This window comes from Pinus tabuliformis, chromosome 4_1 (genome assembly GCF_031772625.1).
Source record: "Pinus tabuliformis cultivar Carrire ecotype Pingquan chromosome 4_1, CPIR1, whole genome shotgun sequence".
Taxonomy (NCBI): domain Eukaryota; kingdom Viridiplantae; phylum Streptophyta; class Pinopsida; order Pinales; family Pinaceae; genus Pinus; species Pinus tabuliformis.
This window is the reverse complement of record NC_142303.1, coordinates 844,072,871-844,089,266: the sequence shown is the minus strand read 5'-3', so window position 1 is coordinate 844,089,266 and position 16,396 is coordinate 844,072,871. Positions and strand designations below refer to the sequence as shown.

The 16,396-nt window shown below is 41.1% G+C and overlaps 1 protein-coding gene across 1 annotated transcript in view; it reads right to left on the bottom strand.

Moving 5' to 3' along the window:
- Positions 1-16,396, bottom strand: part of LOC149178854 (seryl-tRNA synthetase / serine-tRNA ligase) — a 51,603-nt gene that overhangs the window by 24,478 nt on the left and 10,729 nt on the right. The window contains exons 3-5 of the mRNA XM_089420466.1: positions 15,515-15,676; positions 15,313-15,418; positions 13,784-13,977 (exon numbers count right to left, since the gene is read on the bottom strand). Of these exons, the coding sequence (XP_089276592.1) occupies positions 13,784-13,977; positions 15,313-15,418; positions 15,515-15,676 (462 nt within the window). The remainder of the gene's footprint in view (positions 1-13,783; positions 13,978-15,312; positions 15,419-15,514; positions 15,677-16,396) is intronic.

Below are 16,396 nucleotides of genomic sequence, written 5' to 3'. Positions count from 1 at the left end.
CCACTCTGATTATCACAGAGTATTACAGTGGTATCTAGCACATGTTGGAACATCTCACTAAAGAGCTTCCTCAACCAAACTGCTTCACAACAGGCCATACTAGCAGCAATGTATTCGGCCTCCGCGGTGCTCAAAGCCACCGACTTCTGCTTCCTGCTCATCCATGAGATCGAAGCAGAACCAAGATTGAAACAGCATCCAGATGTGCTCTTACGATCCACCACACTGCCAGCCCAATCGGCATCAGTATATCCCCGAAGTATCACACTCCCGGCAGTGTATCTCAGCCCATGGTTTATCGTGCCCCGAAGATATCTCAAAAGATTCTTGGCACCAACCCAGTGAAAATGATGAGGCTCAACCATCTGTTGACTCAAAGTATTCACTGCAAAACATATGTCCGGATGGGTGTTCACTAAGAACATCAAAGCTCCTATGAGTTGACGATACTCAGTAGGATTGGCCAAGATAGGCCCTGCAGCGCTGCCACTCAACTTCTTAAAGTTGAGTTCCATTGGTGTCGACACGGACTTACAGTCCACCATCCCAAATCTTTCCAGAAGCTTCACAATATACTTTCCTTGAGAAAGGAAAATCTCTCCAGGTCTCTGCCAGACCTCCAGGCCTAGGAAATAGTGCATCAGTCCTAGGTCTTTCATCTCGAACTCAGCAGCAAGCTCCCTCTTACATTGATGAATGAGAGGGTCATCACCTGTCAGGAAGAGGTCGTCCACATACAGCACTAGAATGAGAGGCTTTCCTTCCTCAACCTTAAAGTAAAGGTTTGGATCAGCATTGCTTCGAGTGAAGCCCAGCTTCATCAAGTAACTATCCATCCTCTCATACCAAGCTCTGGGTGCTTGCTTTAACCCATAGAGGGCTTTCTTCAACCTGCAGACATAAGTGTCTCGATCTTGAACTTCAAATCCCAGAGGTTGTTCTACATACACCTCTTCCTTTATTGCACCATGCAGAAAAGCAGTCTTGACATCCATCTGATGAAGACTCCATCCTTGCGTAGCAGCAAGGGCTATGATGGATCGGATGGTGGTATATCGAGCCACAGGTGCAAATATATCGTCATAGTCAATTCCTTCCTTTTGAGAGAAGCCACGGGCAACAAATCTTGCCTTAAACTTTTCAGCACTCCCATCAGATCCATGTTTAATCTTGTAGAGCCATTTAGCGGTGACAACAGATTTGTCCTTCGGTCTCGGGACCACATCCCAGACATCATTCTTCATAATAGCCTCATATTCTTCATGCATAGCATCCTTCCAGACTTGATGCTTGATGGCTTCTTCAAAAGATCCAGGTTCAGATTGTATAATAGTACTCATGGCAGCTAGATACCCTTGGTATCTACACGGCTTCTTGCTTTCTCGGAATGTTCCCCTTGGGGCAGCATGACCCTCAGCATCTTCGAGGGTGTCCCTGAGCCATGATGGCCTCTTTCCTAGAGAAGAGGAAGGATCAATAGGGTCCATTGGCTCTTCAACATCAGGCATAGTCTCATCCTGGGGTTCTTCCAGATTTCCAGGTCTTTCTTCATGGTTTTCTTCAGATCTAGGAAGATCTACTACTTTCTTCAGGGAAGCATCTTCGTCAAAAGTGACATCATGGCTTATCTCTACTTCCCTTTGACCAGGTACATAGACTCTATATGCCTTAGAAGTCTCACTGTAGCCCACAAACATTCCTTTCTTCCCAGTAGCGTCCAGCTTACTTCTCTTTTCTTTCGGCACATGAAAATAGACAGGACATCCAAAAATTCTAAAATGTGAGACATCAGGTTTCTTACCAGAGAAAACCTCTTCGGGAGTTTTGGAGTCCAAAGCGGAATGAGGGCATCGGTTTTGAATGTACACAGCAGTATTTGCAGCTTCTCCCCACAGAAACTTTGGAAGACCCTGGTCACATAGCATGGCACGGGCAGCTTCCACAATAGTCCTATTCTTGCGTTCAACAACACCATTCTGCTCAGGAGTATATGCAGTGGTAGTCTCCCTCTTAATGCCAGCTTCTCTGCAAAAGTCTTTGAACTCATTTGACTCATATTCAGTGCCATTGTCAGTGCTCAAAATCTTGATCTTCTTTCCGGTCATATTTTCCACCAAGGCTTTGAAGGTACGGAACCACATGAAAGCCTCATCCTTCTTCAAGAAGTATATCCAGGTTTTGCGAGAGAAGTCATCAGTAAATGTCATATAGTAAGAACATCCCCCCAGGGATGTTACAGGCAACATACCGGAAAGATCAGAATGGACCAGTTGCAATATCTCAGATGTCTTTGTGACACTTGAGGGGAAAGGTCCCCTTGTATGTTTTCCTTCAGCACAGCCCTTACATACACCTTTATGATTATTTCCAAAATCAGGCATCCCTGTCACCACCTTCCTTGCTTCGGGAAGAGCCTTGTAATGAAGGTGTCCAAATCTTCGGTGCCATATTTCGGTTTGACGGATAGTATCACAAGTCATAGCTCCCAACGGACTCCCTCCAACCTGGTAGAGTGTACCAACTCTAAAACCAATTGAGATAGCTTCCTTGAAGCTCTTCTTCCACATGAGTACCTTTCCATCAGAGAAAGTTACATTGAATCCTTTGTCTTCCATGGCAGATACAGACACAAGGTTCTTCTTCAATTTGGGTACATAGAGTACATCTTGTAGATGGAGGACTTGTCCTTGAGACAAGTGGAGGGTCACAGTCCTGGTCCCTTTCACAGGATAAGTGGCATTATCCCCAAGGGTAATTTCTAGATTAGTATCCCTTTCAACCATGTCAGAAAGTGCTTCCTTGAATCCGGTGATGTGTCTTGAGGCACCACTATCGATTAGCCAGACATCCATAGTGTCGGGCGGAGATGCAGCTGAGAGAGCAGATATTAGAATATACTCATTTCTTTTATCAACAACATTAGACTCCTCATACCTGGTATTTCTGGTCCTTTTAGAAGGTGGATGGTTTCCTTCAAAGTGAGCCTTCCTCTTTCCTTTGGATTTGTCATTTCTTTGATTCCCATTCCTTCGGTTGTTGTTGTTGTCGTCACTATCGGGAGAATTCTTCTGGAAGGGGCATTCTCTAGCATAGTGTCCAGTCCTATGGCAGGTGAAACATTTACCCTTCTTCTTTTGAGTCTTAGTCCTTCCTTTGTCCTTGGAACCACCAGAGTTCTTCTTTCGGGAATGAGCAACATAGGCAGCATTTCTTTCATTATCAAATTCCTTCATCCTTGTTTCTTCTTGCATACATCTAGACAGAAGCTCATCAAAGTTAGGGATGGTATTATTGTTGAGAATGGTAGTTGTGAATACTTGCCATTCATATGGAAGTCCTCCAAGTGCGGTGAGAACCATCTCACGATCAGCTATTGTCTCCCCAATAGCTAGCAGATTGTTCCTGGTTTCGGTCAACTTCATAAAGAAAGTTTGAATAGACTCGTCTCGGCCCTTCTTCATATTCTTCAACTTGTTCTTGAGGAATAGCACTTGGTTCACATTGTTTACTCGGAACATAAGTATCAGTTTGTCATACATCTCCTTGGATGTGCCTAGTTCAGATATGTAGGCAACCAGACTCTTATTTATGGATTCCCTGATCAGCAGTTTTGCTCTGATTTCTCCCTTCTTATACTTGTGTTTAACAGCAGCAGAGGCATTTGATGGAGGTTCTTGAATCTTCCCTGTCACATGATCTAGGAGATCATGATCTTCTAATTTGAGATCTAATAACATCTTCCAGGCATGGAAGTCATCACTTCCAGTCAGCTTGTCATTCTCCCTGAATTCAAGCTTAGAGGAATCCATTTCCTTCGATGATGATTGCTATAGATAGAGTTTGTCTTCACCTCAGCTCTGATTCCATGTAAAGTTTTGTAGATGTTCTATGCTAAGAGCAATTTCACTTTTCTCACAGCAATCATACAAGTAGATAAGCAAAATGCAGATAGAACATATAAGCAGATCTTACAGAAGACAAATCAGAAACAAGAAAAATGTATGTGTTTGTTTCGGCGGTCAACAGGATGCTTCAACCAGCAAAGTCTCCTTTGGTCAGCCAGCCCAGCATGTGTCACAACAACCCTCCAACCAGTAGATGAGTCAACCCAAGTCAGTTCTACAAAAGTCAACGTTGTCCTGAAAAGTCAACGCAGGGGCAGCAAGCTAAAAGTCAACACAGCAGCAAAACGGTCAACCCTTTGACCTCGATTTTTGTGCCAAGTAGTATGGCCTTCAAAAATCGAACCTCCCACAAGTTTTCAGCTTGTTTGGACCAAGCGTTGACCAAAGTCAACGCTGGTCAAACTTCTGCGAAACCCTAGCAGCAGAAAAATCCTCTTCGTCCTTCCCACGTGTGGCTGAAATTCGTCCTCCAGGTAGCTCGTACTTTTTAGGATGAGAGAGGAAGATGTGAGTTGTTTTTGTGATCAAATTCTCTCCAACTTTTCCTGTATATATATATCCATCAATGAGGGTGTGTGACACATCTGTTGGGCATGTGAGCCTACATTACAAAACTGGCTGACCTTTGCACATATAATTTATTAAGAATAATAAATTCAAAATATAAGTTCTGCTCATCGGATTAAGACTATTTTTATATGGATTTTACACCTCTCAGAAAGAGGAATCCAACAAAAATATTAGCCTCTTAATCTGAGCATCAGAACATGGAGTTTGGACCTAGTTGTCCAAATTTAACACTTATCTATTCCATTCTTACAAAGTTGGGACCAGCCTACTCTGTGTTTGTTTCCACCTTCCATTCTACAAGAGAAGCCTTCATTTCTCAAGGAACAGACTACAAGTCCCCTTCCTTTGACTCTTTTTGTGATTCTTTAATAAGAGAACAAGAAAAACTCTTACACCTTGGTCTTCTTAATCTTGGAAATTCTTTCAAGAAAGCGTTAGCCGCCCAGCAGCAACCAAATTCAAAGAATCCTAAGAAGTCATATCCTAAAAAGAATGGTCCTAAACCAAACAAGGGTCCTAAGCAATTTCAGCCCCAAAATGAAAAATCATTTCAACAAAATGATAAGACAAATAAAAACAAAGGGAAGAAGACTGATAGACATTGCAATTTTTGTAATCGAGATGGCCACTTAGAATCAAAATGCTTTAAGAAGATGGAAGCCTTGGAAGCAGCAATGAAGAAGCATAACATCCATTTGGGGCAATCTTCAACTTCAACTTCATCTTCAGGAATGGCACTTTCTACATGTGGTTGTCAAGCATCTCGGTCTGGCTATGCATTAAATGTATCTTCTTCTTCTCATTCTCATGAGTGGCTCATTGATTCTGGAGCTTCTTATCACATGGCCAAAAACAAAGCCATGTTTTCTTCTTTAAATGATTGTAACACCAAAAATATATATGTTGGTGGTGATAGATCTCTTAATGTTGTAGGGACTGGAACTGTTCATCTAGACAATGGTCAGTTTAATGATGTATTATGTGTTCCAACCCTATCCTGCAACCTTCTATCTGTATATCAGATAACTCATTCAGGTGAAGGTAAAATCGTTGAATTTTCACCTCATGATGTTGTAATCAAGGACTTAAGAGATCCTAAACAGATTTTGGCTACTGGCATTGCTGATGATTCTACAAGGTTGTATAAGTTTCACAACTTTGGGTCATCAAATCTTCCCTCAGTATTTGTTGCTCATAACGATGAAGTGAGCAAACTTTGGCATGAGCAATTTGGTCACTTAAACTATCGCTCCCTTCAGCATCTATGTAAAGAAAATATGGTGACAGGTCTTCCTATGGTATCTTGCAGAGATGGTGTTTGTTCCGGATGTGTACTCGGAAAACATCATCAGGACAGTTTTGAAAAACGTGCCTCTTGGCACGCCTCAGCCCCTTTACAGCTTGTGCATAGTGATTTATGTGGTCCACTTCCAGTTGTGTCATTCTCTGGCTGCAAGTATTTCTTAACTTTCATTGATGATTTCTCCAGACGCACTTGGGTATACTTCTTAAAACTCAAGAGTGAAGTATTTAACACCTTTTTGGCCTTCAAGGCCTTTGTTGAAAAATAATCTGGACATCAAATTCTTAAGTTAAGATCTGATAATGGCGGAGAATATGTTAAAAACACATTCATCAACTATTGCACTGAGAATGGAATTCAAATGCAACATACTGTTCCATATACTCCACAACAAAATGGTGTAGCTAAAAGGAAGAATCGCACCTTAAAGGAAATGGCTAATTGTATGCTACAATCTAAAGGACTTGGTCTTAGTTTTTGGGCAGAAGCAATTAACTGTGCAAATTACATAATAAATCGCACTCCTACTAAGGCTTTAAAGAATATCACTCCAGAAGAAGCATGGAGCTCAATCAAACCAGATGTAAGTCACTTTCGTGTTTTTGGAAGTGAAGTGTGGGCCCATATTCTAGATGAAAAGCATAAAGCTTTAGAACCTAAGAGCGAAAAATGTACTTTTGTTGGATATTCTGAAGATGTCAAAGGCTATAGACTTATTCCATTTAAGTCCAAAAATGTTATCATTAGAAGAGATGTAAAATTTGATGAAAATATATCGGCCTGCGAGCCTAGTCCGGCGAATGTGCCACCTCTCCCTATCTCTTCTACCTTTGAAAACATTTCTTCTTCAGATGATGAAAGTGAGGATGACAATCCTCCCCCACCATCTCAGGATCCTCCTTCAACTCCTGAGCTTCCAAAATGGGTTCGTGCTACTCGAGATGCCGCAGGTGATCTTGTCGGTGATCCTACAGATCAGCGACGCACACGTTCTCAGTTCGAGAGAGCCTCTTCTTTACTGGCTCAAGCTCCAGTAAATTATGATCCTAACACCTTTGCAGAAGCTTCAGGCCATCCAGATTAGGAAGCAGCTATGAATGAAGAATATCATTCATTATTGGCAAATGATACATGGGATCTTGTTCCTCTACCAAAGGGACGAAAACTTGTTAGATGCAAATGGGTTTACAGAACCAAGTATGGACCAGATGGGAAAGTTGATAAACATAAAGCTCGTCTTGTTGCTAAAGGTTTTTCACGGGTTGAAGGCATTGACTACACTGAAACCTTCTCCCCTGTTGCCAAAATGAACTCTATCCGCCTTGTTCTTTCCCTTGCTGCCTCTTTCAAATGGGAAGTCCATCAGATGGATGTTAAATCTGCCTTCTTGCATGGGGACTTGCATGAAGAAATCTATATGGAACAACCCATTGGCTTCATACAAACAGACTCCAGCCTTGTATGTCGACTTAAGAAATCCCTTTATGGTCTCAAGCAAGCTCCTCGGGCTTGGTATGCCAAAATGGATAGCTTTCTTTTAGAATCTGGCTTTTCTAGGTGTCATTCTGACAATACTGTCTACACCAAGAAAGTGGGCAACTCTCTTATCATCCTTGTTCTTTATGTTGATGATCTTATCCTTACTGGTAGTGATCCCAACCTTATAAACCATGTGAGTCTAGCCTTAAAAGGAAATTTGAAATGACAGACTTAGGCCACTTACACTATTTTCTCGGTCTTCAAGTCTTGCAATCCAAGGAGGGTATTTCTCTTTCCCAGTCCAAGTATGCCTGTGATATTCTACGCCATTTTCACATGGAAGACTGTAAGCCAGCCCCTTCTCCCTTTCAGTCACTTGTACTTCTCCTGAAGTTAATGCTACCTTATACCGTCAACTTGTAGGAAAACTTTTGTATCTAACCCATACTCGTCCTGACCTTTCCTTTGTTGTTGGCCTTGTTGCTCGGTTCATGCAAAACCCCCGTGAAAGTCATTGGAAAGCAGCTAAAAGAATACTTCGTTATGTTCGAGGTACAGTTCAGTTTGGGATTCATTACAGTGCCAAAGCATCTCCTCTATTGGTTGGTTTCACTGATTCCGATTGGGCTGGTGACCCTGATGATCGGAAGTCTACTGTCGGTTATGTGTTCACTCTTGGTTCAGGACCTATTACATGGGCTTGCAAGAAACAAGGTGCCATTTCTCTTTCATCAGCAGAAGCAGAGTATCGTGGTGCCGTAGAAGCTAGTAAGGAAGCCTTGTGGCTTCATCAGATCCTGTCAGAGTTTGGCTTTGAGCAGCAGCATCCGACTATACTTTGGTGTGATAATCAAAGTGCCATTCAGCTATGCAAAGATCCAGTCCAACATCAGCGCAGCAAACACATTGAACTACACATGCACTTCATCAAAAAGCTCATTCACGACCATGTTCTTGAAGTGCAATATTGTTCAACAGATGATTAAGTTGCAGACATCTTCACAAAGGCTCTCACAGAGGCGAAGTTCACTAAACTTCGATTTATGGTTGGAGTTCAGGAAGTTGTCACTAAGGGGGGATAAGCTCTAGTGCCTCCTTCCTTCTCCTATTGTGTCATATTTGTAAATCCTTCAATCCTATCCCAAGTTGTTCTTAAGGGGGGATGTTAGGATATTCCGACACATAGGAAATAGTTAAGTACAACTTGGTCTAGTATAGAGTTAGGTATAGAGTTAGGTAAAGTGTGTTTTTTTACCGTTGTACATTTTGTAACTTACAATCCGACGGTCACGATATGTAGTGATCCGACAGTTCATTCTCTCCTCGGTATTACCGACACTTGATCCGTGGCTTGACACCCGATTGGTCCATGATTTCTATTTAAAGCGCATGGAGGGTCATTTGTAGGGTAATCCGTGCATGAGAGAAACATATGTAAATTTTCATTCTTTTATTAATAAATTGCCTGAAGTGGCCGCGTTGGCTCAGGTCGTGGATTGTTTCCCTCTTTGAGGGTTTTAACCACGTCAAAAATACTGGTGTATTGATCTGCGATCTGGTTGTGAGCGGTGTCCTTTGGTGTTCTGTCTGAGGAACTTACCCTGTAATTTCATACAATGACCCGTCGAAATTTGCAAAAAACACGGGTTGGACTCAAGTTGGGAACAAAGGAAAAAGTATTTCTCCAAGAAAAACAAGAAGTCAAACTAAATCAAAACAAAATTAGTGAATTATGGAATGTATATGTGTTTGGAAATTGGGGGTTTTTTGGAAAAAATTTAGTTGGAAAGGGACTGAAATTTTTGTGCCATGGGGAACTTGCTTGAGGGTTTGGACTGAGCCCTCTGTGCTCAACTTCAAACCTACAAGGAAGACTGGAATTTGTAAAGGTTTTGGCCTTGTAATCCAGATTTTTTTAATAATACAAATCTCTACCCATTTAAATTTTATACAAGTCAGGCGCTTAAACAAGAGGTAGCAAATCATCAAAAAGGAACCCATAAATTAATATGGAAGATACTGAAAAATGTATAAAGGAAAGATAAGGACATTTCATGTCTAAAAAGCCAAAAATAATACTGCATTTTAACCATTCATTGTTCATTAATATTTATTAGTCATTATTTATCCTTCTAGACAGATGGACTGGTCAATTTTCTTATAAATGCCTATGGAATCCCATGACCACTACAAGGTAAATCACAAACCCCTGCTACGTAGGTCGTCTCGAGGATGTCCTCATGTTATCCCCAAGGTGTCCCCCTGTCCGAAATTTGCATGGAACACAGGGACTGTGTCCCTCACTCTTGGAGATGTCTGCGTATGGTACTATAGTTATATATTACATAGGGACAATTAGAAACAACATGAAGGGGTACTGTAAAAAGAAATATGTCTTCAAGTAATGTCCCTATATAATAGTAGGTCCATAAATACACAAAGATCTGCCTCAAAGATTCCAAGCAAATAGGTGCAGATTCATCCAACTTTGAGATGTTACCCATTGTTTGTGGATACTATGCATAGGATAAATTTTCTCCTAGATGGTCTTCAGTCGGCAGTCAGCAGCTCCTTGCAACCACGAGATAGCTCGATGTGCCACTATCTCTGCCACCTGAGCCAACCATGTGGTGCCTCGCCCATCTGTTATGATCGTGTGTTTAAAGGGGGGTTTTCAATGGTTTAGTTAAGTAATTTTGTTTACTTATCATGGACACTTTTGGGCGTGGATTGGTGGGGGGATTCAGCAAAAAGAGTGGGCTAGGTTTGTACTCTTGTCTCCTATGCCTGATTCGGTGGTTAGCCTTGTATCCTAGTCTCGTGGGATCTCCTTTACTAGCCATTAGCTTTAGCTCTGGCACTACATAGGAAATCCCGATTTTGGTTGCGTGGTCCCGCTCCCCGAAACCATATACATCACTCCCTTCCACTCATCTTAACCCCATTCATCACTTTTCCCATCTAGGTCCACATAGGGTTAGCCCGCCCCCCTCCCCTTGTCCACACTTTCAATCGGGCCTGGAACGATGCCCAGAAGTTGATGCAACTAAAAAGAAAAGAGAAAGCATAATTTGGCCACTTACAATAGGAAATGTACCACAAAATGCAAAAGTTGGTTGAGACATACAAATTGAGCACGTGGGAAAAAGCCAAATCACAGACCCCTGCTACGTAGGTGGCCATCACCTTGGTTCTTATGGACCCTAGATGAGCCCGCTTCACAGTAAGTAAATCGTGATTATCCCAACCCCTGGTGGGCAATGAGCTACTCCACCTTAAAAGGAGGTATCTACTACTATATTCTGGACTTCATGCTCTCATCCCTTGGAGCCCCGAACAGTTATAAAGAAAAATAAATCAAAGGCAAAAGGCATATGAAGAAGGGTGGAAAAACAAAGGTCGAGGTAACTCATTTACCACAATTTGCTCCCTCCTACACTCATATACCCAAGCGTGGGCTTCCCTCATGATAACTACCCTTGTTGGCAATGAGCTACTCCACCTTAAAAGGAGGTATCTACTACTATATTCTGCACTTCATGCTCTCATCCCTTGGAGCCTCGAGCAGTTATAAAGAAAAATCAATCAAAGGCAAAAGGCATATGAAGAAGAGTGGAAAAACAAAAGTCGAGGTAACTCATGTACAACAATTTGCTCCCTCCTACACTCATATACCCAAGCGCGGGCTTCCCTCATCATAACTACCCTTGTACCATGACATGTGGCGTGCAGCCTTCCCCCGATCCCCACTATGTTCCATCACTATATCACATGCCACCTACCCATTGATGGATGTACCATGGACATGTCACCCACTTTAAAGGTTGAAACCACCTAATAGGGTCCTTCGTTAACCCCCTTATTGAGCTTGGAGACACTTGTATATGCCAAAGCCCACTATGGAAGGGCATGCCACCATGAAGTGCCTAATTGATTTTGTGATTTGTAAGCTCTTTTACTTCATTACTCTAATGATTAGTTGTATTGGAGGGCAAGGGGGCGCGTTGGATCTTATGCAGGATTGCAAGTGGGTCTCCATTTGGGGTTTGGTCTCCCTATACGGGGTACAAACCCTCCAGACGATCACATTAGCACTTGAAGGGTGAGCATAGAGAGCCATGGGCCTCCACCATTGCAGATGCCAGAGAATATTCATGGATCCCCAGCTCCACTCAATGATTTCTCATGTGCCACCTTTTGGAAGATGATGACCTGGTTCACCATGCCAAGCCGTCTCCACACTTGCACCATACACTTGGAAGAGGTTCCAAGGTGCAAATGAGGATATGTTTCACTGCAGGAGACAAAGGGAGGGCTTATTTCATCATCCTAGCCCTTACAGATGATTTACAGGCATTATCGATCCACTTGGAGACCCATGAGGATCTCTTTGTGCCCCCACACCCACTTGGCAGCACCACATGCGACTTGCTAGGAAAACAAGGAGCCAACCCCTTGTCCACTATGTTTGGAGTCCATTCTCTCACCATGGCACACTTTGGACTTCATTAGGCCTTCTCAATGGCCCAACAACTCATTATATTGATCATTCTGCACTCTTGAGAGGCTTATTTTTATGTGATTGAGTTACCTTGGTAGGCATGTCACCAAGTCATGTCATTGTTGAGCATTATTTCATTATTTGGGGCTAAATAAGACAAATTAGGTTATCTGAATCCCCTATTGGATTGTATAGACAGATGAGACGATGATTCATTTTTCTCATCATCACTTGGATTGGAATAATATCTCTTGAGAGATTTTCGCACTTTTTGTTGGGGTAAGCTTTTTGGAGTTCCCGGGTGCACTATGATGTTTGGATTTTCGCTATTGTCTTTGAAGCTTCTTTCTAATGCAAAGTTGCTGAATGGATATACTCTTTCTCTCATGTAAGTGAAATTTTAAATGTTATTCTCGTTATCTTACTTGTCAAATGCATGTATATTGTTATCATTATTCTTGTATGGGTTAATGTAAAGCAAAATTCTTCTTGGACCTTTAAATAAGTGAATTAATGCATGCGTTGCTCTTGAGGGATTGGGTGAATGTTCCTAGAGGCACCTCTTAGGTTGGAAGGCCTCGAAACTTAATCTCTCTAGCAAATTTGAAGTATAAATCTCTAATTACCTATTTGTTGCCATTGAGTAGGCTAGTGAAGGGCTCCTTAGCTCACGAAATTCCTTGATCTTCTTAGTCAAATTTATCTCTCTTTTCTTCACTCTTCTCAATTCTAGGCCTAACCCTAGAGGGTCACCTAGGGCATCAAGTAAAATCTTTTGTAGCCATCCAAACACCTTGAAAATTGGTCCACTACTGCATTGGGGTGTTCTCAAGAGGTCCTCCAAGTTTGAAGCAAATACTACGGTGGAATCCTGGGATATAGCAACCCCTAGCCACAAGACATCTCTCTCCCTAGGTTGATTTGGGTTAGTGTCCTCACTTGGGTCATTGCATTTGTATTTCAAAGAAAATTTGTCCTTTGACCCTATTCTCCTCCCAAAACAGGTCAAGCCCCTCTAGTGTTGATCAACTCCACATCCTTGACCTAGCTTGGGTCCGCTTTGGCTCTTTGTGGTCCCACAACTTGATAACTCAAATTCAACAAGGATTGCATAGGAGCCATTTCTCCACAAGGATTCTTTGACCTAGGAAGCTTCTTGGCAAGGGATATTCACCAAAACTAAGCTTAAGTATCCTCTTAGACCTTCTTAGAGAGCCCATCACCTTGCTTCTTGAGCAAGTAAGCCATATAATTGAGTCTCTCTTCTGAATAGGCCTTAAGAATCACTCTCTATCCATCCATATATCCATCCTTCCTAGTGATTCCCCCCTATACCGGGTCTCCTCCCATTGATTGAAAGTCTGTAAAGAGCAGGTGACAGTGGGTTATCGCTCCATTGTTGCCCCTTGACCTAGTAGTTGCTCTATAGGATCCCCTCCTAGGACCCCTGCTAGTTTGAGCAGTATCAAGAGAGAAGCAGCACAACTCACATGGTTAACTGAGACAAGTTATTATCATCAATCCTGGACTGATACAGTAGAATATATCTAATTTGACATTATTGAATCACATCAAAACATCACTAACTCAATCTCTATAGGCATTGTACCCTACCAAGATGATTCAATATCTATTAGACTTGTCCAATGGTTACAAAATAAGCACACACTCCTACTGTTTAGAAGAGAATTGGTGCTAAGAAGCATCTACGCTCATCTACAATAAAGTAATAAAATCAAATGCTTAGCAGAAAGAAACACCACCAATATTTAAGTATCTATCTGTAACATAAAGACAAAGCATTGGCTGGAAGTTTATCAAATGTCAGAGTAAAAGGAATTTCTATCTTTAAGCTTAGCAGTGAAGTACACAATTGCATTACTGGCGAGTATTTTGAAACACTTTATAATCCTTGTTACCAGCATATATACACTTACATATACACACCAGACTCATTTTAGCAACTTCACCGCAGATAGAATGAAAAAAATACATAACATCTAAATATCATCCCAAATTCTTTACCTTGTACAGCTCTTCATCAAATTGTGCGAGCTGTGCACATTCTGCCATAACTTCCTTCCTCATAAAGAAAGGAGTATGAAGAGGTAAAAAACCACGCTTCCTCAGAAATGCAAGGCCAAAATTTATCAAGGCCTGATTAAGAAGTACACCATCTCCTTTTAGGTAGAATCCCCTCCCTCCTGCTACATCTGCACCTGCATTACAAGAAAAAAAAATTGAGTTTACATATGCACTCAATGTGAATCATCCTATCTTTTTCCCAGGTATAATTTGGGCCAAAAATAGATGTAGCAGATTAGTTCACGTAACAATTCTTAACATAGTTTCTCTTCATCTAGGTATAGTTTTCATTTCCCGTAATTTGAAAATAGTCAAATTTAGATCACCTTTATGTTTCAGACCATGGCTACTTTTATGCTCTTTACATATTTGTTCACATCCCCTCCAATAGCATATGATCTCTTGACTAAACCAATCGAGTTGCCCATATTCTACACCATTCTGATTATCAATTACAAATAGACTTTAAAAGATAAAATTAAAGAATAATAGTCACGACACTTGCAAGCCTAACATGTAACATTTTTTACAAAATGTTTTACAGGGCCATTTGATGAAAGTTTAATCAATTGTTTCAACACCAGTGGAGAATAGGCTACATATCAACATTCAACCTATGAATTCTAAACGTGAACCAGTAGGTATGATAGCAAGTAAAGAGATGTGAACTAGTAAGTATGATAGCAAGTGAAGAGATATGAACTTGTTAGCATGAGCGCAGTGGAGGATCTGTGGAGGCTCTGTGGATAACATACATTGTGCAGAGGACAAAGAATTTATGAAGAATATGCTGACATTTTTTGTTCTTCACTTCCATTTTGTTGGCTTATCAATTATCATATATCCCCAATAACGGCTTCCCTTTAGAAGTAGCAGCTTAATCCAATTTGGGATGTTCCGATTGGATCACATACCATATGCACAAGTTACCTCTCAGCATTTGGGCATTGCTATGGAGCCCAGCATATATATTTGGCCTTGCCTGATGGACTGATTTTTGGAGGGCATGAACCAGCAACAAAGGAATCCCCAGCTGAGAGAAGAGGTTAAGCACAATTGGATAAAAAATAGTCTTTACTTCTTTATGGTTAGGATTCAAAGGGAACTGAGGTCAAATCTTCACAGGGAACTCTGGCTAACTTTAAGATGTATCAGATCATGACAATGATGCAAAGATCAAAGTAGCATCAATGTTTCTAGACAGCTACACCTATGAAAATCTTGAAAACCTGACAAGAAATGTGGGGTCTGCGCACCTGCCTGGGGGGGCTCATCCCTGTGGAACACTGCTTTTTTCTCCTATAAATGTTTTATAAGATGGAAGATTAAGGTGTCTATTCAATCTTTAAAAATTAATAAAGACAAGGAAGTAACAGCATGAAATGAAAGATGTGATCTTCTCATTTTATTAAATCAACTCCCCAAGTATTCAACATAACAAAATTAAGATAATAAGAAGAGAAGTGTACCTTTATCTAGGTCTGCAATGCCAAGAAGTTGAACCAGTTCAACATGATTTTTAAGACTCGGCTCCTCTCTTCTTTCTCCCCAAGTGCGAACAACTTCATTGTTTGCCTGTAAATTCAGTTGAAACTCTCAGAAATTGTGAGTTTTAAGATTTTTAACGAATAAAAAATAAATCACCAACAAATAGAACTGCACCGCTTTCACCTCATCATTGCTGACAGGAACAGAGTCATGTACAAGGTTCCCAATGGACCCCAAGAGAGAATCTATGGCAGCTTTTGCTGCCTGGACCTCTGTTTCCTTCTGAGCTGTCTGTTTCCTGTTCTCTTCCGTCTGCTTTATGGTTTCAGATGCATCTTCCTTTGCCTTCGAAAACAAAAGTGCACCATAAATGAAGTCAGCATGTACTCCAAGTCATTTTTCCAATTATTCCCATAATGAACAAGGAAAAAAAAAACCATCATTTAATAATCAAGTCGAAAATAAATCTTCAGGTATATCTTCATTTTAGGCCTTGGGCAATGACTACACAAAGGTACAGATTGTACAAAATACATAATAGTAAAAACGTGTTCACAAATTAATTTGAAAAACCTGAACTTCAGAAAACTGAGATAAGGCACCTTCATGGGGCATTTTCAGACCAAATAAATCCCCAGTTAGTTATGCATGGTCATTTTTCTGTCACGTCAACTTGAATTCAAAGAAAACGAATTTCTTGACCAGAAACATATTTTTGGCCTTCCAATTTCAGGTCTCAGTTCTCCAGAAACGTACAACACCAGTGAGGAACATAACAGCAAAAAGCTAGTTTTGACTCAAAATAGGATTATGCTTATTTTGAACAAATATGAAATCTTTTTATCCCAAACAAAAATTTACATTTTTCACACAATCCTACTTTAATAACACAGACAACTCTGCTCAACCAAACTTTCCTCATCTAACCTTAATGTCTATCAAGACCAACAATGTCTATCCAGACCAACGACGTCTATCCAGTGTTTTCAAAACCGGTTACCGGTCTAACCGGCCGGTTAGCAAGGCCACTGGTCTAAACCGGCCAAAAAACCCAGTTGGAAAGGC